The sequence below is a fragment of the Bos taurus genome, chromosome 15, assembly GCF_002263795.3.
Source record: "Bos taurus isolate L1 Dominette 01449 registration number 42190680 breed Hereford chromosome 15, ARS-UCD2.0, whole genome shotgun sequence".
NCBI lineage: Eukaryota > Metazoa > Chordata > Mammalia > Artiodactyla > Bovidae > Bos > Bos taurus.
The window spans coordinates 36475672-36501037 of NC_037342.1; the positions used below are offsets into that span (position 1 = coordinate 36475672).

The 25366-nt window shown below is 38.3% G+C and overlaps 1 protein-coding gene across 27 annotated transcripts in view; it reads left to right on the forward strand.

Moving 5' to 3' along the window:
• The window catches only part of SOX6 (SRY-box transcription factor 6), an 833346-nt gene that overhangs the window by 760512 nt on the left and 47468 nt on the right, over positions 1-25366 (forward strand). For all 27 annotated transcript variants that reach the window (XM_059874855.1, XM_059874857.1, XM_059874853.1 and 24 more), the window contains one exon: positions 22853-22961. In XM_059874855.1, the coding sequence (XP_059730838.1) occupies positions 22853-22961 (109 nt within the window). The remainder of the gene's footprint in view (positions 1-22852; positions 22962-25366) is intronic.

The window sequence follows — 25366 nt, forward strand, 5'->3', positions numbered from 1 at the left end:
GCATGAGTGAGACTGTGACCAGACCTCATGTCCCTGGCCCTCAGTGCTGTGTCCTTTCCAGATCCTAGGCTGAGCTTCACATGCTCCTAAAATGTTTGTGGTGGTGGCTCTGAAACACTATAAGGCTCAAAGTGCTAAATTCAGTCTTAGTCCTGCTTATACTGTTGCACTATAATCCTTGCAAATAGAGGTGCCAAATATGACGTTAAGTTATGTATGATAACTTGACTAATCAGAGTATTTGATTAAATAGAACATTTTAATTTTCAGGCATGAGTGGCACACAGTAGGCATTCATATTAGCTAGTTTAAGTTGATACTGGTAATAGAATTTTCTGTGCTTATATTTGATGTAGAAGTTTATGTTTTTAGAGCTCAAAAAATTTTTAAGACCTGCTCAAGCTTTTGTAGCAGTGGATACAGTGGATGAGTTGGATAAGGCTTTTCCTGTTTCTCTTCCTAGAAGCTTTCTTTGCAGTTTTAGGAAGGTGATGATAATAATCCACCACCGAAATATCAGTCTTTTAAATTATTTGAACAGCATTTTTTTCACCTTATTATCACGCTTAATCCCAACATTCATCCTTAGAGGTAGAATTTTTATCATTCTTCTACAGATGAGGATGCAGTTCAGAGCTCCAATCATTTGCTTGCGTTTGCACAGTTAGTATCAAAGTTGAAACTCTTCCAAGTTGCTGATTTCAAATTTCACATTCTTCTGCAGTAGCGGACAGACTTCACCTTCCTCTCTAACACCAACCTCTGCCCAACTGTTCTGATGAGTCCTGACCACAGTTCAGAGACTGCACATTAGCTATGGTTGTACGTGAGTGTGTGTGCATGTGAGTGAATGTGTGTGTGAGTGAATGTGTGCCGTATGCGTGTGCATCCCTGTGAACAGTTATGTGTGTCTTTCTCATTGTGAGTGTAAATCTGTGTATTAGTCTGCCTCTCTATCTATGTGAGTCTCTCATCCCTATGCGTAGCTTTGTGTCTCTAAGTCTGTGTTAGGTATGCCTGCTGCCTGTGTGCGTGCACTCGTGTGTGTGTACATGTGTTTCTGTCCTTGAGTCTGTCTTGTGGGAGTAGCCAGCTGTCTGTTGTGTGTCCATTTGACTGTGCGCATCCCTAAGTATGCCTGTGTGTTTGTCAGTATCTCATTGTGTCTGTGTGTCTGCCTGAGCTTGTGTGTCTGCAGATATGTCTGTGTGTCTCTGTCTGAGTCTTTCTTTGAATCTGTGTGTGAGTCTGTATTATGTGTAGGTGTCTGTATATCAGTGTATGTCTGCCTGCTTGCGTAAGTCTCTGCATATGTGTCCTATCTCTTTTCTTTATGGAGTTAGGTATTGACATACTTGATGATTCTCATTCTCAGCTTGTAGGTGTAGAACTGGGTATGGGGAATATGTATGAAAACACTGCACATAGATGTACTGTATGCGTTCTCCCCATCACTGTTTCCCTCTCAGCATTGTCCTAAGTCTGGTGGTCAAAATGAACTGTTGGGAGTACTCTGCAGACGTTCACTTTTAGCTTAGATCCAGTTCCCACTGTGGATAGAAGTACTTACTTTTATTTTTGGTGCAACCCTGATTTGCCCATTACATCTTTTTGTAAATGAGGTCAACAGTATTGCTCTGAAATAACACAAAGGGTGTCTTGCACAGCCACTGCCCGGTGGCTGTAGTTCCCTGGACTTTCTGGGCTGCCAAGAGTCTCCTGTGGGTTTCAGGGAAGAAGATCACTCTAACACTGGCTGCTCCCCATGTTGAGGATCAAGGTAAATTTTATGAAAAGAGGAACCATAGGTGTGGGATCTTTTTGTCCATATTGATATTAAAATATTAATATTAAAATTAATGTCAGTTTTTCCATTGGTAAAATGGGGACAAGAAAGCAAGCATTTTCTCTAAAGAAGCATCTTAGTGAACTCCTTTAAAAATCACGTCAGCTTACCAAAAACTTTCTATGATGAATTCTCCAATTTTAATGACACTCCTAAAAGGGAGGTTGGCAACAAGTTTAATATTTCTTATTCCAGACCATTAATTTGAATATTGTAAAACTATTTCCCCAGGTCTAGGCGGAATACTGGTAATCAAAGAAGGAACAGGGCTCTTTGAAATTAGTCATATCCAGGTCCAAAACTCAGCTTCACAGACTGATTGGTGATCGTCTCACTTCAAAACCACATCTATAATAGTTGGGTCACCTGGGGCCTGTTATTTTTCTGTGCCTTTGTGTACTCCTTTGGAAGGTGAAAGTGATGAATGTACCATATAAGATTGTAGGGAAGGTTAAATAAGAGACTGTATATGAAGTACGGTTGATGCAGATAAATATTATCCTGGCTTCGTTATTGTTGCTTGGAACCATGTGACAGAACAAGACATTAGACTGGAAATGCTTACCATCAATGTGTGTAGCTTATGGTAGATGCTTGGGATTCAGGGAAATATTTACTAGTCCTTTTTGCCTTGAAAGGAAAATATAATCTGACTCAAGAGGCAGGACAGATACATAAGAGGGTCCCTGACAGTGTGGGGTCCAAGTGCCAAATAAGTGAAAGGAATTGCAAGGGTGATTAAGCTCATGAAAATCAAGGAGGCCCTGCCCATCAATGACTGAGGTGGAAGAGAGGTTCTGTGGAACGGGAGAGACTTAAAATGCCTAAAGAAAAGACAGGATGGGCAGAGTGTGCAGAGAAGAGTGACCAGCAAGTGGGCTCCTAGAATGAATCTGGGTGGAGCATGGGCCTCCTCATGAGGGGAACAATGGCTGGTGGACAGTTAACTCAGGAGAGAAGCGGGTTCTGAGTTAGAGGTGGGTGGGGTTCAGATGCTTGAAGTCTTGAATGCTTGGCTAAGAAATGTAGCACAGTGTGTGTGTGTGTGTGTGTGTGTGTGTGTGTGTGTGTGTGCATATGAGAGACGAGGTAAGATAGGGCATGAATACTAATGATGGTAGTGGTAACTGAGGTAAATTGAGTGTATTTCTCTGTATAAATAAGCTTGCAGAAAGTCAACCTGTTTGTTACATAAAAATACTATATACTTTTATAGTATAGTATATAGTAATAGTATAGTATATAGTATTATGTATATACTACATACATAAAAATACTATAGGAGCAAATGCTAAGTGATTCTTCTCTCAGTGGGAGAAAACTCAGGGTGGTATAGGATTGTACATACAAAATAAAACTTGAAATAATTAACATTAATTTATAGGCATTTATAGATGGTAAATACTTTTATATGGAAGTTCTCATTTATGAGGTAGAGATTATTGTCATCCTCCATTGCAGGTTAAAAAACAAAAAATAAAACCTACTGAGAATCATGAAGAACTTACCAGCTCTTCTCCTTATTAATTCTATCCTTCCCACCACACCACACTGTGAAGTTACTTTTATTGGTAACTTGAAGGAAGAGCCCATACCTTACTCATCATTGTCTCCCTAACACTGAGCCTGAAATTCTCAGTCATTCATTGATTGCTTGCTTGTGGCTCTAGACCAAACTTTGGGAGAAATAGTTACTCTTCTGGTAAAAATTTATTTTCATCTGTGTCTGTCTGTGCTTTTGTGTGTCTGGTCTTGCTCAGACAGAGGAAATTCACCTTGCAGGAGAGTTGCTTCTTACTAGACCATAGTTAGCAGAGTTTTGAGGTCTTGTTTTTCTGTCCCAGTTACTCTGCCTCACTGCTGCTTTCTCTTGTCTTCTATTTTGGAGGTTGATCAGTTTCCCACAGTCTGTACTTGTCTGCCTCTGCCTCCTTATATGTATGAGAGTCTATTTCTGTCCCTTCCTTTCTTTTCCCTAACCTCCTCCTTATCCCATCTCTCCATCTCTCTCCCCTGCCTGATTCCCGCCCTCTTCTTTCTCATTTCCCTTCTCTCCTTCCCATCCTTCCTCCCTGTCTCTTTCATGTCTTATCTCCCAATCTTATAGCAGTCTACTGCAGTTAAGGTGCAGTCTCTGACCACTGGGGCTTCAGGAAGAGCCCCTGGACAAGGGCATGGCAACCCATTCTTGCCTGGAGACTCCTTTGGACAGAGGAGTCTGGCAGGCTACAGTCCATAGGGTCACAGAGTCAGACATGGCTGAAGTGACTTAGCACACATGCAGTCTGACCACTGATGAAGATTTTTCTCCAAGCCCTTATAGCGACAGGGGCAGCTGCTATCTCTGCATCCTTCTATGGCAGAGCTCTGGTGTGTGATACCTGCATCTCCCTAGACTACTCTGGTGTAACAAGAGTTCCTGAGCATGCAGCTTCAATGATAGGGCCTCTAAGAATCTGACTAAGAATTGACCGTGCATTAAGAAGGTAGCATAGTATAGGGGGGCTGAGACACAACCTGTACAAATTTATTTAGCACCGAATGTTGACTTTACTTATTAAAATGACAATGCAATAAAGTCTTAGACTTGAATTGACCCAGAAAATTAAATTTATACAATAATTACTGACTTTCAAGGCCTTAGAAGCCAGCGTGGATCCCGATCTTCCTGATTTCATGACCTGTGCCTAAAACTTGGTCACATCTCATAAGTCAAGCTGTGTAAAACAGTAGAAGATATCCAGATTGGACTTCACAATTTATAAGATCCTGGTGGTCACCAAGACTGAATATGGAACATATTTTTTGTGAAGAGCAGGGTAGCTGAGTCAGTGGTTTCCACTTTGACTGTGAGTTTTAAGCTGTGTGCCTTCCGCCTCCTCTTTTGTTGGAATACGCTGGACTCAAAGCTGCCTTAGTCTGATAGCATAAATAAGTAGCATGTCATCACTTTTATTCCATAAATAAAACAAATTTTTATCATTTTTGTAGGTGGTAGTGGAAAGGAGAGGGTGTAGAAAGGACATGAAGTCTATTTGAAGTAAATCAGGTCTGTTGTACCAAAGATCTCTGGAGTTTATGGACTAATTTATTTATTTTCTGGAAAACTTAGCTGAGAAATAAGAATTAGCTAAATGTAGATAAGTTTACTGACCAGAACAATACAGCAAGGTTACAGTGCTACATGAGTCAGTGAATTTCACCTCGCTTTGTACTAACTAGTCTTCCAGAGTCATTTCTACAAACTTAATTTTAAAAGGTAACTTAATGAGATAAAAATTATCTAGAGGTGATATCTAAAGGAATATTTAATATTCATTTATCTTCAAGTAGAAACTATACTGAAGAAAGTTGCAGTTAAATTGATTTATCAAAAGGAAAAGCATGTGATTGTTTAAAACAATGGACAAAGACTTTTAAAACAACTTGAAGCACAGAGTACTTAAAAGTACAAAGGATGAATGATTTAAGTATATTAGCTCGATGTATTAGCTGGTCTTTAGGGGAAAACTAGTATTTCAATCCACACAGTACCTAAATAGATTATATTTATGTTAAGACTTGTTTATTTGGTCTGAGAAATAGAACAGTCTGGCTTTTCATGTAATATTACCAAAAAGAGACCACAATCCACAACTTGAGGCCTTATATAAATTATAAATTTAATATGTGAGTCCTGATGGAGGCAAGAAGGCTGGCCAGCCCTATCAGAAATCATATTCCTCTTCTTTTGGTCACTTCAGCTATGAAAAACTAAAATTCTAATCATAAATGTGAATATATTTTACTTAATCGGTTAAAAGAAGATTTAGTCTTTTCTCAGCTTGTGTTGTCCTTTTGTCAAATGCATGCAGTGGAGTTTTAAATAAGAGCTGAAACCTTAAAACTTCTACATTGTGTAATTGTTAAACTCATGATCCTCTTATCATTAATTGGTCTGAAAATGCCATTAAAAATTCTACAGAGATTTAAAAACTCTGCTAAAAGTACTGTTCACAGGGAAAGGTATTTGTTCTGTGAATAACTGTTTTTTCCTTGAGCTTGCAAATCCATTGTAGTTAACTCTCATTAGACAATCTTTGGGAGTGAGTGAACAATGTTTCTGCCTTGTGTCTCACTCTGGTTGGTTTTCTAGGTTTGTCCGTGTCTAAGTAGGTGGCAGAAAGGAACAGGAAGAGCAGCCATCCCAGCATTAGGAATAGATGTGTGCTTGTTTATTGATGGTTCAGTAAGAGAGCCGTAGGAGGTGTCGTTTTCATTTCATTAAAAAAAATTTAACTGTGGTATAAGCACCATCCCGCATTCTGCTGAAAGACTGTTTAATAACACTGAAGCTCCTGCTTTTAGTCCAGGAAATCAGTAAATATCTTACTATTTAAATCCTAAATTTGAATGATAAGACTGAATTCTAATTTATTAACTAAATCATAAATTCATCTTTAGTGCTATTATTATCTTGACATTTAATTGTTGAAACAAAAGCTAAAGGTCGATTTCTGAGTTATTGAGAAATGAAGTTGGTACACTCTTTACATTCACTACTATATTTCAGTGTTTAATTTCTGACTGTGAGGATGATAATCCTTTTTTTTTCTTTCTAATAACAACAAATGAAAAGTGCTACTCCAAATATACTTTAAATCCAAAATATTTTGTTTGTGCCAATTAAGGTCAGCTGTGAAGAGCATCTGATTGTTGTTGTTGCTGCTGTTTTGTGGACACAGTGGAAGGAATAATAAGCCCCTGCACCCGTCCTCCCTGTTTGCTGGCTCTTTGATGACAAACGGCAGATATGTGGCGAGCACATACCTCATTTACATCACATGCATAATGTACTCTATCTGGGATATTAGCTTCTCAGGGTTGGCAGTGTCGCCTAACACACACGGTGATCAGCACATTTCTTGAGGCTGCAATAATCAGAGGAATACAGCAGTGATGTGGGAACTAGAGGAAATAACATGGCATAATGATGTACCCATCACTGTTCTGTTGTCATCCTTCCTAACCAGTTTGCTCTCCTTTAGAGCCTAACAAAAGGGTCATGAATTTAATAGAGTAAGACATGGAACTGGGTGCGAGAATAATATGTCTATTTCTGAGCTCCACTTTCAGAGGAAAGGGGAAAATATTGACTACACAGGGGACAAACTGCCGTGAAAGCTTTGTGGTCTACGCATGTGCCTATGTAATCTTCAAACAAGACGTGCAGTTTTTCACAAATGTGTCAGGCCTCATTTAATCTCAACTAAGCATATGAAAACCAAAAGTCAGATATAGGAAATTAACTAAATTTTCAAAAATCTGCAAAACATACGTTTCTAATAAAATATCATCTGTTATATTAATAACATGCTGTTTACAACATTTATTCTTAGCATGTTAACCTCTTCATGGTTTTCACACATTTAATAAAAGATAACAATCTCATAGCAGTTTTCACCCATTTGTTCAAGACTTTAGCAAGAGTTCATTCCTGCAAGTATTTTACAAAGCAGTTTGCATGTTCCTGTTCTATAGCCACTTGCAGTATTCCCAAATAACTCTTACACATGGGTTCAATAAATAATTGGAAGCCCAGATGTTTGAAACGGATATAGCAGATACACTGTATTTTCAGTACAGCTACTTTCCTTTTGTCCTCTCATCAACTACATAGCACTGCACCCTGCCATTTTCAGTTCTCTTCTAATTAAACCTAGATGAGCATTTGGCATGTATGTGTTCTCACTCATGCCCCTCTCAAATGCATCATGTGGAGGCATCCTGTGCTACTGCTGCTGACTTGAGACATTCCAAGGAGGAATTCTACTTCTTCAGACTGAACTGCAGCATTCTTTGTCTCTTCAGTTCACCTCCTGATAAGAAACATGATATGAGACATGATTTGCCACTTCACATAGCAAATGACTAGAAATCTGTGTACAATCCCTTCTTAGTCCGAGCCTCACTCATTTCTGTGTCTTTTTCTAGCACCATTAAGCTAAACCAGGCTCCTATCTGGTGTTGATAAATAACTGGAAAATATTAGGTATCAGTAAAAACTATGAAAGTTCTTGAACTTGGTTTTAAAACTTAACTCTCTAATTTTCAAGAACTGAAAGAAATGAGGAAAATTCTAATTTCATTTACAACAGCTTTAGTTTATTAAATTTTTTCTACTACATCTCTCTCCCTAAGCACTTTTTCATTGTATAGCTAAAAATGATTTTTTCTAACTTACATGTCTTGGTTTCATCCTCTGAAATATTTGCACCAATTCCTGAAAAATGTTGTGACATTATTAGAGAAAAGTTGTTACTTTATTTTTTTTAAGAGATAGAAGACTATTATGGCTACATTTGGGAATTTTTAATTTGTATCTTATTTAGTCTGGTGTGCAATGTGACACCAGTTAATTGTATGTTACTTTGTAGTAACTACATGTTAACTCTGTTGGAAGTAATGGTAATTATACTGTAATTGATATCAGTTCTCCCACATCTTTGGAAAACCATACAATTAACACATATTGCCACAGTTGGGCACTATCTTTTGTTCTTTGTAATGCTGCCATGTTGGAGTACTATTTAGAATGGGATCCTAAATATTTTCTTCTTCTTTAAACTCATTTTAAAAATTCCAATTTTAAACTATTTTAATTTTCAAGAAATGAAACATAGTTTCTAAATTTTAATTTTGCTTAATCTTGAAGAAAGATTCTTTCACAAATAATCAGACTGTCTTGGGTTATTTTTATTCTTTATTTGAAAAGGTGTTTGTGACTTCAGGCGACTTTATTAGTACTTTTTGTTTCATAAAAGGGGATACTAATAGAATGTACAAAATCTTGATGTTAAGGAGTTAGTTTTTCTGAAAAGAAGAGTTCATCTTACCAGCAATCTTTGTATTTATGTTACTTTGCGTTCAGACAAAAATGGATGCATTCTGTGCTGGTGCCACCGTGATGAATAGCAAACTAGGGACATATCATGCCAAATTTAGAGGAAACATTTTCCTTTGATTTTACTTTCCCCTTTGCCTTTCCCTTCCTTAAGGTCCCTTCCCTTTATCACTTTTGCCTGGTGGAGATGGAATTTCAGAAATAGCAAACAAATGCTTTCTGGCTAAGTGTGACCGTGGTTTGGTAGGTTTGTTTGACAAATGGATTATCTTTTGAGTGATTTTGTTGAGAATATGAATAATTGCTCAAAATTTTTTTATGACATGCAAAGTGATTTTACTAATGTGTATTCCAGTGTGGGTGTCAGGAGTAAAAGAATTGAGTATCATAGAATTATAAGATTTCAGAGCTGGAAGAAACCATACAGATAAGTTGGTTCAGCTCCCTCGTTTTACAGGTTAAATTAATCAGTAGCTAGTATAGTTTGTCGGAGAAGGCAATGGCACCCCACTCCAGTACTCTTGCCTGGAAAATCCCATGGATGGAGGAGCCTGGTAGGCTGCAGTCCATGGGGTCGCGAAGAGTTGGACACGACTGAGCGACTTCACTTTCACTTTTCACTTTCATGCATTGAGGAAGGAAATGGCAGCTCACTCCAGTGTTCTTGCCTGGAGAATCCCAGGGACGGGGGAGCCTGGTGGGCTGCCGTTTATGGGGTCGCACAGAGTCGGACACGACTGAAGCGACTTAGCAGCGGCAGCAGCAGTATAGTTTGTAAAGAGCGCTTGCAATACACAATAGTTAAGTGGAAGCAACAGGAGACTGGGAGTCTGTAGGCTAAGTGGTGTGAGGCTAAGAGGTGTGTCCTGGATCTGTTACCTGTCAGCTGTAGGATTTGGGGTAAGCATTCTCTGCTTCTTGGGCTCTGTGCTCTCTGAATGAAGAGGTCTTTACATTACATTTCCTTCCAGCACTAAAGCTTTTCCATACCCCCTATTTTTCTTTTTAAGATATGTGTTATTTTTGTAGAACACATATTTCTTTAAATTATAGGAAAACCTCTTAGGAGATGTGATATATTTATATATCATAAATCAAAACAAATGCATGGTGGTAATACCTTATATTTTTCCATTTTTTGTGTTTATGTTTCTGAGGGAAAATTTTTTAAATTTATCAGTTTGTGAGCTAAAATTGAAATAGAAGGTATATTTTTGAAGAAAATATTCTTTCTTGGTTTATATAGCTTTGATGTCTTTAACTTGAATAAACTGCACCTGTGTTTCCACAAACAATATTAAAAAGTACACATTGTAAATTGAGTAGGTATCTGAAATTAAGACCTAGATTTGAAGAAATAAAATTCCCAAGATAATTTTTTGGACAAAGACATTTGCTTAGCTAGTCATTCATTTTATTGTTATACTCTTTATTCATGTGATAAATGTTAGTATAATAAATTCTCACTGGTGATTTAAGTGGAGATAAAATTCTCCAGTTTTTAAATCATGTATTTTATTTTAATAGACGTTTGTATGGTTTTACAATGGAACTTTTTGTGAACTTGTTATTGAAACAAATAGTTAATCAGAGAATATTCAGGAACAAATATGTATCATGTTCTGTATAGGAATAAAAAGTTGGAAACCACATGTGAGTAGGAGTTGGGCTACCACACAACTGGATTTGCTTAAATCTGAACACTTTATAACTCTACTTGGGAGTTGCAAACTTATAAATAACCTTGCAATTGGTTAAAACCATATTAGAACCATATGAATGAGACAGAAAGCATAGGCACTATAATCCTGATGAAACTAATTTAACTCGGTGGCTCCCAAGCCTAAAACGATCTCATGTCTTCAGAGTTAATGCGACTTTATCATTTATCATCTGATGATCAGTGACAAGCATCTAAGTGTATGTTACAGGAGATATACAGGATACTGTCCTTGCCAGGGGTGTGGAGAGAGAACTTGCTTAGCTTGGTGTGCTCTTCAAATCCTGAGGGGAATTTGTCATACATCATTTGAGAATGTTTTTGAAAGCTCCATAAAACATATCCATGAGAAGTTCTGCAGACACTAGCCCATTCAGAAGGCATGTGCTGCATGCTTCTGTGCGTATAGGATACAATCCTAGCTGGAGATAGAATCAAGAGCCACTTTCCCTCCCCCAAGGAACTTACTGTCCAGTGGCAGGTATGAGTCTCCTGACAGGCGACCTGAACTTTGTCAGTCTTTACTGATTCTGTGTCTTGCCTCAAGCATTAGTTTCTGGAGTTTTGAAAACTTTTGCCCTAGCCAGCCCTTACAAGTCTTTTCTCCCCTAAAGGGAGAACTCTCACTTTTGATGAATTCTGGCTAGCTAGCTCTAGCTGTCAAAAGATAGAATCACTCCTAGATCCTAATGGCAAGAACTTCCAGAGAATTGTTTCTGAGGCTAGTAGGATCTCATGTCTAAAACTTGTTGCCTTATTCCTTTGATACAAGAGGCAGAAGTTGCCACTGTATTATTGCTAGTTTGCTGGGGCTTCCATAACAAAATACCACAGATTGGGTGGCTTAAACCACAGATATTTTTTCCTAACAATTCTGGAGTCTCGGAGTCCAAGATCAAGACTCTGGAAGAATTGTTTTCTGCTGAGGTCTCTCTCCTTTGCTTGCAGACGTCCGTCTTCTCACCGTATCCTCACATGGCCTTTCCTCTGTGAGCACACATCTCTGGTGTCTTTCTCTATGTCCTAATCTACACCTTTCGTAGGTACACTAATCAAATGGGATTAGGTCCACCACAATGGCCTCATTTAAATTTAATTACCTCTTTAAAGCCCCTGTCTTTAAACATGGGCCACATTTGGAGGTACTTGGGGTTAAGGCTTCAACACATGAATTTTAAGAGAATGCAGTTCAGCCCTTAACAGCCATCTTTGCTTAGCTTGGCCATTCCCAAACTCTTGTGAAATTATTTCCTTTTATGATTACAATACCTAAAGAACCCCCTTGATCAAATTCTTTATGTCTCTCTTTATGTAGCTTCATCTGGATTATCTTCCCTAGAGGTTTTCTTGTTTCTCTAGAGGATTTAAACTGAAATTAGTATGATTTTGCTCAATGATTTATTCTATTGTATTTTCATAAAAGTATTGACGATATGAATTAATTCCAAGAATGAATTGCTAATGATGGATTGCTCAGAAATGGAAGACTGTAAGAAGAATGTTTGGAAATGGTTGTTACTGAGATTTTAGGGAAGATTTTTGCAGAGCCCTTTTGAATAGTAATAGCTAGGCAGATTTCCTATATTTCAGCACTAAGCCTACCCTGACCAGGAGATCACTCGATTGTTCAACTGATTTACATATCTTCCTTTGTATTTATGTACCTTTTAATCATCTCTGTCTCACTATTTTCAAAAAAGATCTGAAAATAGTTTAATTTTAAAGTAAAATAAAAATGAAAAATGAGAAAGAAATAATTTAGCATTATCAGGATTTAGCAACCAACCAAAGTGCCTAGTATCATCATGAGAAGCTCTGATGCTCTAGTTAATAAGATGTGGACACAACATCTTGAGAAGTATGTTGGGGAGACTTGTAAACAGACATATAAACCAATAATTATAATGCATTTTTCAATAAACATGGTGTGATGGAACAAAATAGGGGAGCTGGTGGAAGACAGTCAATAAAGGATTTTGTCCAGAAGAAATGCTTTAATTAGGCCTAGAGTAGGCTAACTATGATGCCATCCATAAAGGAAGGGCATTCTGTTAATAGAAGAGGGAATGGTATATGCAAATGTACAAGGGCAAAAAATATCGTAGCTTATTTAGGAAACTCCAAGAAATTCTGTCTTCTTGGAACAGAGGCACTAAATCAGAATGAGAAAGACATAAATCTGGTGAGGAGAGCAGCAGCCAGATCATGTAAGGGAATATGAGCCATGCAGAGAAGTTTGGTTCCCCTCCTGTAAATAGATGGCTTTCCTGGTGGCTCAGATGGTAAAGAATCTGCCTACAATGCAGGAGACGCGGGTTTGACCCCTGGGTTGGGAATCTCCCCTGGAGAAGGGAATGGCTACCCACTCCAGTATTCTTTCCTGGAGAATTCCATGGACAGAGGATACAATCCATGGGGTCGAAGAGTCAAACATGACTGAATGACTAACACAGCAAAAACATAGCATGTGGATAATGGGGAGTATTTGCAGGCTTATAAATAAAGGGAAAAAAGATCCAGGTACTACATAGTTTCTAAGGCTAAAATTTATATTTAATTCTCAGATGCTTAGCAACCAAGACAAAAATGAAAGCATCTTTGGTTTTGTGGTTGTGTTGTTGACACAGGAGCATGGATATCGGCCTTTAGATCAGGACACCATCTTCATTAGTGTTTAGCTTTGAAACATTTAGCAAACACTAATACTATATTTAACAGAAGTGGATATTTTATGAGCTGCTTTATATTTGCAAAGCACTCACATGTATAATCTCTTATTTAATCATCACAACCCTGCAGCATGTGCATTTTCTATTCCATTTTACAAATGAGGAAACTGGCTCAGAGATATCACATAGTAATTAAGTTGTAGAGTTATTATTCTAAATTCACCTCAGCCCAAATACCTACCTAAATTTTGATTAAGTGACTTAAAATATAAAAAATTCCTTTTGAGCCTCTTATCTTGCAAAACTGACAGCAATAATAATATTTTTCCTTGTAGTATTGGTGGGAACGTAAAAGGAAATAGTCATTGCAAAGAGCCTTGCCCTTAGTACATGATCAATAAATGACACCCTTTCCTACTTCCACCCCATTCATATCCTACAGAAGCAAACATGGTTGGAAAACTTGGGACTTAAATTATTCATGATTTCTAGCACACAGCTTGGTATTAAGAGTATATTAAAAAGTAAAGAAATTAATAGTTTTAGCTGACAAAATGGTATTTAACAATGAAGTTTGTTACCTCACTTCTAACAGCCAGAGTCTTTTTTTATTGTGATAACTGACTCTGGGACCATCAAAATAACCCTGTGAAAGTAAATCCCACTGCCTCCAAAATAACTCTTTCCAAAAAAAGAATTGCCTTTTGAAAGTACATGTGGTTACTTTCTAAAATAAAGCTTTCATTTTCAGTCCTTCCTTAAATTACTACATTTTAATAAGGATGTAAAATAAATACTAATAAAGTGATAGCTTTGCAAGTCCATAAAAAGGAAATTACCTGTGTGCTTAAGTAGTGTGTCTTGAGAATCACATCATGGCAAGATATGTCCAGAGCTGGGAATTAGAGCAAGTCTTTCAGAGTAAGGCACAGACTTTCTCTCAACATTATACTTAGCACTGTTCTGTTTAGAAACAAACAGAACACCTTTTTATTTTCAAATGTATACTGCTTTTTAAGCCACACATTTGTGGTGGATAGTATCCTCTTTTGCCAGTGTTTTGTAAAGATTTTGCAAAGATGTGGGTGTTAAGCTGCAGAAATTCCAAGTCAGACTCAAAAACCTCTTTTTCATATTGTTGTATAATTAAATTGTATTCTTCTAGCATATTCTTCTAAAATGGCTCACTTCCCTCTTTTACAAAATATTTATGGACTTTTTCTGTATTTCCTTGTTTTGATGATTATTGCCCAAAGAGACATCATTAATACAATGTGGAGGGTTAAGTCTAAACATCTCTTACACAAACTTGAACTATTATAAAATTGGTTCTTCTTATGGAATTCCAGTTGAGCTATTCCAAATCCTGAAAGATGATGCTGTGAAAGTGCTGCACTCAATATGCCAGCAAATTTGGAAAACTCAGCAGTGTCCACAGGACTGAAAAAGGTCAGTTTTCATTCCAATCCCAAAAAAAGGCAATGCCAAAGAATGCTCAAACTACCACACAATTGCACTCATCTCACACGCTAGTATGAGCTAGTTTTGAGCTAGTATGCTCAAAATTCTCCAAGCCAGGCTTCAGCAATATGTGAACTGTGAACTTCCAGATGTTCAAGCTGGTTTTAGAAAAGACAGAGGAACCAGAGATCAAATTGCCAACATCCGCTGGATCATGGAAAAAGCAAGAGAGTTCAAGAAAAACATCTATTTCTGCTTTATTGACTATGCCAAAGCCTTTGACTGTGTGGATCACAATAAATTGTGGAAAATTCTGAAAGAGATGGGAATACCAGACCACCTGATCTGCCTTTTGAGAAATTTGTATGCAGGTCAGGAAGCAACAGTTAGAACTGGACATGGAACAACAGACTGGTTGCAAATAGAAAAAGGAGTTCGTCAAGGCTGTATATTGTCACCCTGTTTATTTAACTTCTATGCAGAATACATCATGAGAAACGCTGGGCTGGAAGAAGCACAAGCTGGAATTAAGATTGCCGGGAGAAATATCAATAACCTCAGATATGCAGATGACACCACCCTTATGGCAGAAAGTGAAGAGGAACTCAAAAGCCTCTTGATGAAAGTGAAAGAGGAGAGTGAAAAAGTTGGCTTAAAGCTCAACATTCAGAAAACGAAGATCATGGCATCCGGTCCCACCACTTCATGGGAAATAGATGGGGAAACAGTGGAAACAGTGTCAGACTTTATTTATCTGGGCTCCAAAATCACTACAGATGGTGATTTCAGCCATGAAATTAAAAGACGCTTACTCTTTGAAAGGAAAGTTATGACCAACCTAGATAGCATATTCAAAAGCAGAGACATTACTTTGCCAACAAAGGTTCGTCTAGTCAAGGCTATGGTTTTTCCTGTGGTCATGTATGGATGTGAGAGTTGGACTGTGAAGAAGGCTGAGCACCGAAGAATTGATGCTTTTGAAATGTGGTGTTGGAGAAGACTGTTGAGAGTCCCTTGGACTGCAAGGAGATCCAACCAGTCCATTCTGAAGGGAGATCAGTCCTGGGATTTCTTTGGAAGGAATGATGCTAAAGCTGACACTCCAATACTTTGGCGACCTCACGTGAAGAGTTGACTCATTGGAAAAGACTCTGATGCTGGGAGGGATTGGGGGCAGGAGGAGAAGGGGACGACAGAGGATGAGATGGCTGGATGGCATCACTGACTCGATGGACGTGAGTCTCAGTGAACTCCGGGAGTTGGTGATGGACAGGGAGGCCTGGTGTGCTGCGATTCATGGGGTCGCAGGGAGTCGGACACGACTGAGCGACTGATCTGATCTGATCTGATTCTGTTTGAACACACTTGTACAAGGTGTTTTTTGATGTATGTGGATTAATCAATTCTGTGGGCTTGCAAAAACATGCAAATGTTTACGGACACTAACACTAAATGTTATGTAAGATGTATCGAAAAGGTGCAAGACAGTCCCTGGCTTGAAAAATCTTTTGATGCTGTTGGGGAAGAGTTGGAGGTGCACATGATCCAAAGCTCAATTCTTTAATATAGCATGTAACTAGGGGCTAATTATACAGGGAAGGCTAGGGATTTTTGTGTATCAGAGTATAGACAGATCAGAGAGGTTACAGAGTTTATGAAGAACTTGGGCTTTGCAGACTGAGGGATCAGTGCAAGAGGCTCTGCAGGAGAATCAGCAAGCCTGGAAGATTAACCAGGCAGAGAGGGGCAAGGAAAGCAGTGAGACAAATAGTACCGACCAGTTTGTATTAATATAAACAGAGGATGGGAAGGGGAGTCATGTGAGGGGAAAACTCTCGCAAGGAAGTCTTTACTTTTGAAAAAGAGTTTTCCAGGATTGGAAAGACACCAAAGCTTGGAGCTCGGATGAATGGGCAAACCCTTTTAGCGGGGCTAGTACTCAGCAACTTATACATAGTGGAAACTTTAAGGATAGATAATATCTCAGAATATTGTGGTGGCCTTCAGTTTAGTTCGGTTCAGTCGCTTAGTTGTGTCTGACTCTTTGCGACCCCATGGACTGCAGCACACCAGGTTTCCCTGTCCATCACCAACTCCCGGAGCTTGTTCAAACTCATGTCCATAGAGTCAGTGATGCCATCCAACCATCTCATCCTCTGTTGTCCCCTTCTCCCCCTGCCTTCAATCTTTCCCAGCATCAGGGTCTTTTCAAATGAGTCAGTTCTTCTCATCAGGTGGCCAAAGTATTGGAGTTTCAGCTTTAGCATCAGTCCTTCCAATGAATATTCAATTGATTTCCTTTAGGATGGACTGATTGGATCTCCTTGCAGTCCAAGGGACTCTCAAGAGTCTTCTGCAACACTGCACTTCAAAAGCATCAATTCTTTGGTGCTCAGCTTTCTTTATGGCCCAACTCTCACATCCATACATGACTACTGGAAAAAGCATAGCTTTGACTAGATGGACCTTTGTTGGCAAAGTAATGTCTCTGCTTTTTAATATGCTATCTAGGCTGGTCATACTTTTCTTCCAAGGAGTAAGTGTCTTTTCATTTCATGTCTGAAGTCACCATCTGCAGTGATTTTGGAGTCCCCCCAAATAAAGTCTCTCACTATTTCCATTGTTTCCTCATCTATTTGCCATGAACTAATGGGACTGGATGCCATGATCTTAGTTTTCTGAATGTTGAGTTTTATGCCAACTTTTTCACTCTCTTTCACTTTCTTCAAGAGGCTCTTTAGTTCTTCGCTTTCTGTCATAAGGGTGGTGTCATCTGCATATCTGAGGTTATTGATATTTCTCTGAGCAATCTTGATTCCAGCTTGTGCTTCATCCCACTCAGCATTTCTCATGATGTACTCTTCATATAAGTTAAATAAGCAGAACAATAAACAGCCTTGATGTACTCCTTTTCCTATTTGGAACCAGTCTGTTGTTCCATGTCCAGTTCTAACTGTTGCTTCTTGACCTGCATACAGATTTCTCAGGAGGCAGGTCCGGTTGCCTGGTATACCCATCTCTTTAAGAATTTTCCACAGTTTGTTGTGATCCACACAGTCAAAGACTTTGGCATAGTCAATAAAGCAGAATAGATGTTTTTCTGGAACTCTCTTGCTTTTTTGATAATCTAATGGATTTTGGCAATTTGATCTCTGGTTCTTCTGCCTTTTCTAAATACAGCTTGAACATCTGGAATTTCACAGTTCACATACTGTTGAAGCCTGGCTTGGAGAATTTCGACCATTACTTTGCTAGTGTGTGAGACGAGTGCAATTGTGCAGTAGTTTGAGCATTCTTTGGCATTGACTTTCTTTGGGATTGGAATGAAAACAGTGGCCACTGCTGAGTTTTCCAAATTTACTGGCATATTGACTGCACTTTCACAGCATCAGGCCTTAGAGAATTTCTATTTATAATGCATGTATTTGTTACTTCTCTTAGAAAACTGCTTCAGGAATACACAGAAAGATGGCTAGTAGCACTGTAGTATTAATTTTCTCTGCTAAAGTCCTTATTATCACAGATTTGAATGGTTTTAAAGATTCTTTAGTATTTAAATATTTATTTTAAGATATGTCAGCAAAATTCTTATTAACTTAAAAAATATTCATACCAAAATCCCTATGTAAGAGGTAGGTGTTTCTAAATTTGTGAGTACATGAGCATAGAATTTTCTGCTTGCAGTCTTCTAAATACAAAAGTATAATATATATATAATGTGCATGCATTATAATAAAATATTTGTATAAAAATATATGCAAATATTATATGAACAGAACATCTGAGGGCTAGTGTAAAGTATACTAATTATAATGTAACTTACATGTGAAAGTAACATGATATTATTTTTTACCCATTTTAACTGCAATGTTAAGTAATGGCCTCTTAGGTGCATGTTCTGTGCCTGTTATGGATGAGCTCGTATTCAGATATTCTTTGTAAAAGAGCTCTGAATGCAGCTTAGTAAAGTGCCTCTCATTTCAACCATTGGAATAAAATGTATCACATCATTGTCCAGCCATGTCTGCTTGTCAAATGAAATATTATTTGTAAGGCAACAAACAAAAAGCCTCTCTCAGCATGTGCAGCTTTACACTTCGGTTTGTGGAAAGGAGGACCATGTTGAAATCGTCTGAGATGTGGTACAGGGTGGTCAGTCTCGGAAATCCAGGGGGAGGGTGCCCAGCACATTGCTACCTTTCGTGTGTTGTTTTTCAGGAGATGGCTGAAATCAGTCATCTCGCATATGGTTTGAAAAAGGCCTGTCTCGCTGGCAAGCAAACTGTTATTTAAGTATACAATCCACTCTACTACTGAAACAGTTTTGCCAAACTTATCCAAGTATTCTCACATGCTTAAAGATGGTATAAATATCATTTATTGCCAGCAGTTTTCTTCAGACTATATGGAATGTCTTCCTGCTGCCTGATCTAAGTGTCCCAGTTTACATTATGGCCTTTACTGCCTCTGTTTGATGGAGTGATCAGTAAAAATTTAATGACACTATAAAATAATAAAAATGTCATTAATTTACCACGGATCTTGGATGCAGTGGTTGTAAAGTTACATTAATAAACAGAATATTTTTTACAACAAAAAGCATTGTTACGTGGGAACGTATAAATAACACACATAAATTTAAGAGCAATTTTACTGTTAGCACACACATTATTATGGAATAGCCAATAAGTGTATAAAACATAGTATATAAAATTTTATTAAAATATACTGTGCACATCAAAAATTCAGCTTTTATCTAAGTGCAAAGAAAAGCCATTATTGTGTGCTTACTGTTTCATTGCTGTTCTTTCCCCATATCACAATTTTACATTTGTTGCCAGTAAGAGGAAGTTGATTTTTTTTTTTCCCTAGATGAAAACAAACCTCTTATTTTTTAGCTACCCCAAATTCATTCTCCCTCTCCACCGATGCAAAGACAGAATTGATCAATCTTGCTGTGGCAGGAAGGGAAAAGTTGCTAATTTAATGCAAAGTTAAAAATAATGCCTGAGGAGTTGAATGGTTTGTTCAGTGACTCTAGAAATAAGGGATAATAATGCAGCAGTCTATCTGTCATCAGTGAGGCTGCCCCGTCATTGACTCCGATAATATGTGAAGATGATGGATGCTACCGTCTTGTGGCTTGTAACATTTAACATTCATCAGCTCTCACTAAAGGGGGCTTTATCATTTAAATATCTTTATTTAATATGCAACATCTACCTCATACATCATAATTTCAAAGCACTTAGAGAGCCAACAGTCCTACAACACAGCAGAGCTGACTTTAATTTTTTTCAATAACTTTTATGTTGCTTGCATGTTTGTGACTGACAATGCATAAGTAAGTGTCTGATCATATCGCTGCATGTAAAATGCGCGTTTCACTGTCATCATGAAGACTGGGGATTTTTCCTGCCTGGGGGGTTGAGATTAAAATTAGCATTGAGGTGTTTTGTTTATATCTCCAAAATATCTACTTGGAAACTATATACCTTGTGAAAACTTGTTCAAGTGCACGGAAAACTTAGAGTTAAGAGCTTGCCACCCATCGTCTGCCTTTCCGAATGGGGACATACCCATTGGCTCTTAATGGCCAGAAGTTGAGGGCCTCTTGGAACTAAAGAATCTTTAAACTTCTCTCTATGCCCATGTCCACATCCTGTATTTACTAGGCTCGTGTTCAACCTCACTGGTAAAATCTTTGCTTAGCTCAGCTGCCCTGAGCTAACTTGTAGACATCAGACCCTCTTATCTTATGGTTATGTGGCTGGCAAATAAATATTCTGAGCTATTCTTTGAAGAAAAGAAGGAAATCTTCTGGGAGACTAGGTTGAAATTTATATGAAAGGGCATGGCTTTGCAGGGTCCTTCTTTAATCTCAAACACAAATGCTTAATATTACCAAATATAAAATGCAGCCCACTGCCCAAAACAATTTTTATCATTGATTTATTTTCTGCCTATTTAACAAGCGTTTCATGGGATATTCTTCCTTGACTTCTATTCTGTCAAAATATTGATATTTTATAAGGAAACTATCTTTGCCATAGATTATTTTTTCAATGAAGTCAGAGAAATGTATGACTTCAAAGACACTGAGAATGTGTTGTTGAATGTTCTGAATGTTTTTTGTTATGATTAAAAACAAGCTGATACTACTGAATTGTGAGAGCACTTCATTTTTTATAAAAGAAAAGATATTATCATCATGTAAGCTTTGTTGTCTTAGGATTTTACAAACCATGGCATGTAATTTTCCCTCTTCTCCTTCCTTGTCAAAATATTGATATTCTTTCAGGAACTTTATGATTTTATTTTTTTTTTACTGAGAATATTTTCCGGTAAAATCAAAGAGAATGAATGACTAGGAAGGTACTTGAAATATGCATATTGATAGACAGCATGGTCTGTTGATTTTCAGAGAAAGTTGCTTTTCCCCCCATGAAAATACGCTAAAGGTTGTTCTTCCAAGAAGATTGCAGGTGTCACATCAAAACTCCCTTTGCATTTAGCATAGGGAAAGCATTCACATGCAAATATTTGAGATGCGAAACAATGTGATAAAACAAAGGTTGAATATTTTGCTGTCCCTGGTACTCCTCATCTTCACTTTCTTTTGCTTCACATCATAACAACCAAAAGTGCTACTCAGTAATCCAAATTGGCTGATTAAAAGCAGCTGTCCTCCCGGCAACAGTGTGCGCAACTCCCGTACGGCTTGTGGTTGCGTTTTGTTGTGGCCTGCATCTGGATAATTTGTTCTTGTGCAGCAGTGTTGTCGCATAAGAAGATATTGGGGAACCATACTTAATTTGCTTTTTATTTTCACTTTTTTTTAAAATAAGTGTCATGTTTCAGAGGTTTCCCCACATACCACTTTTGTTAACTAGTTAGTATTACCCAGCTGGGGAAATTCATGATTATAATTTTGTTGCCATCTTTCATAGAAATGGTGCTAGATTAAAGCAAGGTTTATACTGTATTTTCTTCCAACACAGATTTCAACATTACATGATGAAGGGGAACTGGAAGACTTCCTGCACAATTTGACTGATGGGAATTAATTATAGAAATATAATGATATTCAAAAATAATCATATTAGAGAGCACAAATGTAGTGAGGCTGTACAAATGAGACACAGCCTCTATCAAGTAATTGTATGTTTGCTCTTTAAGAATATTTCCAAGTTTCTAAACATCTTACAGAAGAGAACACTCAGAGTGTTTCCATCTAATGCCGAACATGCTCAGTACAGAACTAGGTCATTGAACAATAGACTGAACAGCAATCAGCACTCTACTGCTGCATAATGCATTAAGTATAACATGCAGGAACCATTCCCGGAGCTGGAAGCTGCTATTTCATGTCTGTAAATTCAAGCTGACATGACATTTAATATTGTTTCATAGTAATGAACAACAAGGTTTCATTCATTCATAAGCACAACACAAAGCCAAGTTTGAGTCTGGAGAGAAACAAGGAGGAGAGAAGGAGACACGTGCTGTTTTTCTGCAGACAAGAACACCATGTTAATGCTGGTCAATGAGCTCTCTGCTACTGATCCAGAGAGCGACAGAAGGAGAGCTCATTGTGATGCTTCAGTCTACTGCTCCTAGAAGGACAGGTTAACAAGTAGAACGCCTTTGGGTTTTCCTAGTGTAATGGCAGAAGTGTTTAACTTTCCTGACTCAAGGGCTGGCGGGGAGTGGTGTCCTGCTTCTCACTTACCAGGAAGTTACAGTTCAAACTCCTAAACAAAATACAGTATCAGTGCCGTCATCTAGTCTGCCTGCTTTGAAATATTTGTTTTTGAAATCTTCTTGCCTAAAATTCTGATTTGTATTTTTCCAGGAGTACCAATGCAAACTCTGATCTCTAAATGGGAAATTTCCCCTCCCCATTGAATAACAGTATATATTCTAATGGAAACTGCTCTTTCAAATTTTGTGCTTTTGGCTCACACCTTTCAGTTGCATTCCTTTTAGATTACTGGAACAAATCCAACCAAGAGAAGATGTGCAGTACAGCCCTGGCAGGTTTCCTGCCACAGATGTCCTTTTCTTAGAGCTACTATGGTTTAGGTGCTGTCAGCACTGTTGGTGCCACAAACAGGCTTTAGTGGAATCTTCCTGAAAGGTTTTCTGAGTTCCAGTTGGTCAGAAATGATGTTTGTAAATTCAAGTTTCATCCATTAAGCAAGATAGAAATTGGAAGGAAAAAGTGGCTGCTTTGGAAGCTAGAATAAGTCTCTGGTTATTCTTTCCTCTAGGAAAGAACACGCTTTGAAAATTTGGGGCCCCAGTTAACAGGAAAGTCAAGTGAAGATGGAAAGCTGGGCCCAGGTGTCATCGATCTTACCCGGCCAGAAGATGCAGAGGGTGAGTGGCTTTTCTGTAGCTCTTTTCTGCTGCTCTGTGTGTCTCTAGAGGTGCGCCCGAGTTAGATATAGGATCTTTATGGTCTTTCTTGGAAGTAACCAGATCAATTTTCTTGGCAAAACAGAAGAAATGTTAGTCTTCATTGTGTGTTACAGTTGAGGAATTTGAAATTCATGTAGATCCTGTTACTGAACACAGAGCAAAAAGAACTTTCTACATTCCATTGAACAACAAAATTCTGTTTCAACCACCTCAAGACTTCCTTATTTATTTATTTTTTTTAGGGACAAACTTACAAAGAAGGATTTTGTTTTTAACCCCCATACAAATGATTCCCAGGTGCAATCAAACCCTTCTGGAAACTAAATGATAGTATGAAGCAGATCTGGTGTAAAATTAATAATTGCTGGGGCAAGGCCCAGCCTGCGTCTGGATTCTAACCTTCACAAAGTCTTTTGACAATCTGGATGGTAAAGACCAGCTTTACTCTCAACGTGTTTATCCCCAGCAGTATCAATGCCTGTCCACTCCTCTTTCCTTTTTGTTTGTTTGTTTTAAATGCACAAGCAGCGAATCAGCAGAAATTGCTCCCCAGAGGCTGGGTACAATTTATGAGTTAGGTCAGCACTTCAGTAGTAATGTTGCCTTGTTATTTACTGTGTCATCACAGAGTAGGGGCTGGTTTTCCCTTTAGCTGTGCCTTTGGCAGAATCCCTCCCACCAGTCAGAGAAGATTAATTTGTTCTCTTCAGAGTAACACAATACTTCACCCATCTCGGGTCCCAGCTAAAGTCCTTTAGCTTGAGGGGAAGAATCTTACTGTTATCCCTTTTACTGGTATGATTTCTTCCAGGACCCTAATCCCTTGAAAATGTATAAAGACTTTTCATAGCAGCATCTGAACTAGGCATGGCTTTTAGTGATGGTTGGAGCCATCCTAGGCAGTTCAGAAATCCCTGGCATGAGCACTAAGGGATGGATAGTATCAGACATTAGGAAGCACTCCAGAGAGTTTTCAGATGGCAGGTTCTTCATACCAATGCTAAGTCACTTCAGTCGTGTCTGACTCTGTGTGACCCCATAGACAGCAGCCCACCAGGCTCCCCCATCCCTGGGATTCTCCAGGCAAGAACACTGGAGTGGATTGCCATTTCCTTCTCCAATGCATGAAAGTGAAAAGTCAAAGTGAAGTCGCTCAGTCGTGTCCGACCCTCAGCGACCCCATGGACTGCAGCCTACCAGGCTCCTCCATCCATGGGATTTTCCACGCAAGAGTATTGGAGTGGGGTGCCATTGCCTTCTCCATATAGAAGAGACTAATATTTAATGGAAGTCCTGGAGACAGGGTGTTAAACTCTGATTGGTTTGTGCATGTGTGAGAACAGGGAAGGAAGGAAAGAGAAAGGAAGAGGAGGAGGAGGGGGAGCAGAAGAGGAGGAATAAGGAGGACTCAAAAGCAGAAATCGCTCACTGTCTTTCATGAAAAATGTGTACTGAGAGCAGAGTGACACTGAAATTTTTATAGGCACTTAGAGATACAGGGTTCCCCCCCTCCCGGTGAGGACTAAGGTTCGGTGGTTTAGGGAGTCAGTTATTCAGATGTGGCCCATCTCAATTTTGTTGGAAGATGATGCTGTAGAGTACCTCATTTTTTACTAGACACAATGAAATAATACTTTTCATCACTTTGGAGTATTCAGTCTGTTCTTTTTTTTTTTTGGTAGACTAGGAGTTAGAGAATTCTACCACCTTATCCTTGTTCTGAGTTTTCTTAATGTCATTCATCTTTCTTCACTTAGTGTCTTAACTGTGTTGTTTAGTTGCTCGGCTGTGTCCGAATCTTTATGACGCCATGGACTGTGGCATACCTGGTGTCCCTTCTTAACTGTACAATAGGTATAAAGTCATTTGCCTTTCAGTAATGCTAATAATCTAATTGATGATATCATATGCTTGGTAAGTTAAAAATCATAGTCAGAGTTATTAACCATTATGAAAAGAAAAAATAAAAGGCTTAACTGTAGAGAAACATATTATGTAGAAGCTTCTTTGGAACTTCCATTCAATTCAAACACAGATTGTTTGGATTCAAGCTAATTTCCTAATTACTATGCTTTTTTTAAACAAACATTTATTAAGCATTTATATTCCAGAGAACGTGCTAAGCTTTTAACCCATATTTTCTCATGTAAATCATATACAACTATGTAAAGAAGGTTTTTTTTTCCCATTTTACAGATGAGAAAATTGAGGCTGAGAATAGTTAAGTAACTTGCCACAGGTCATATAGATAGTAAGGGCAGAGGTGAGAGTTGATCCTAGGCAAACTGACTCCAGAACCCAAGCTGTTAAAGTACTGTGCTCTCCTGCACCCCTTGTATATACAGATGCATAAGTGGTGCCTT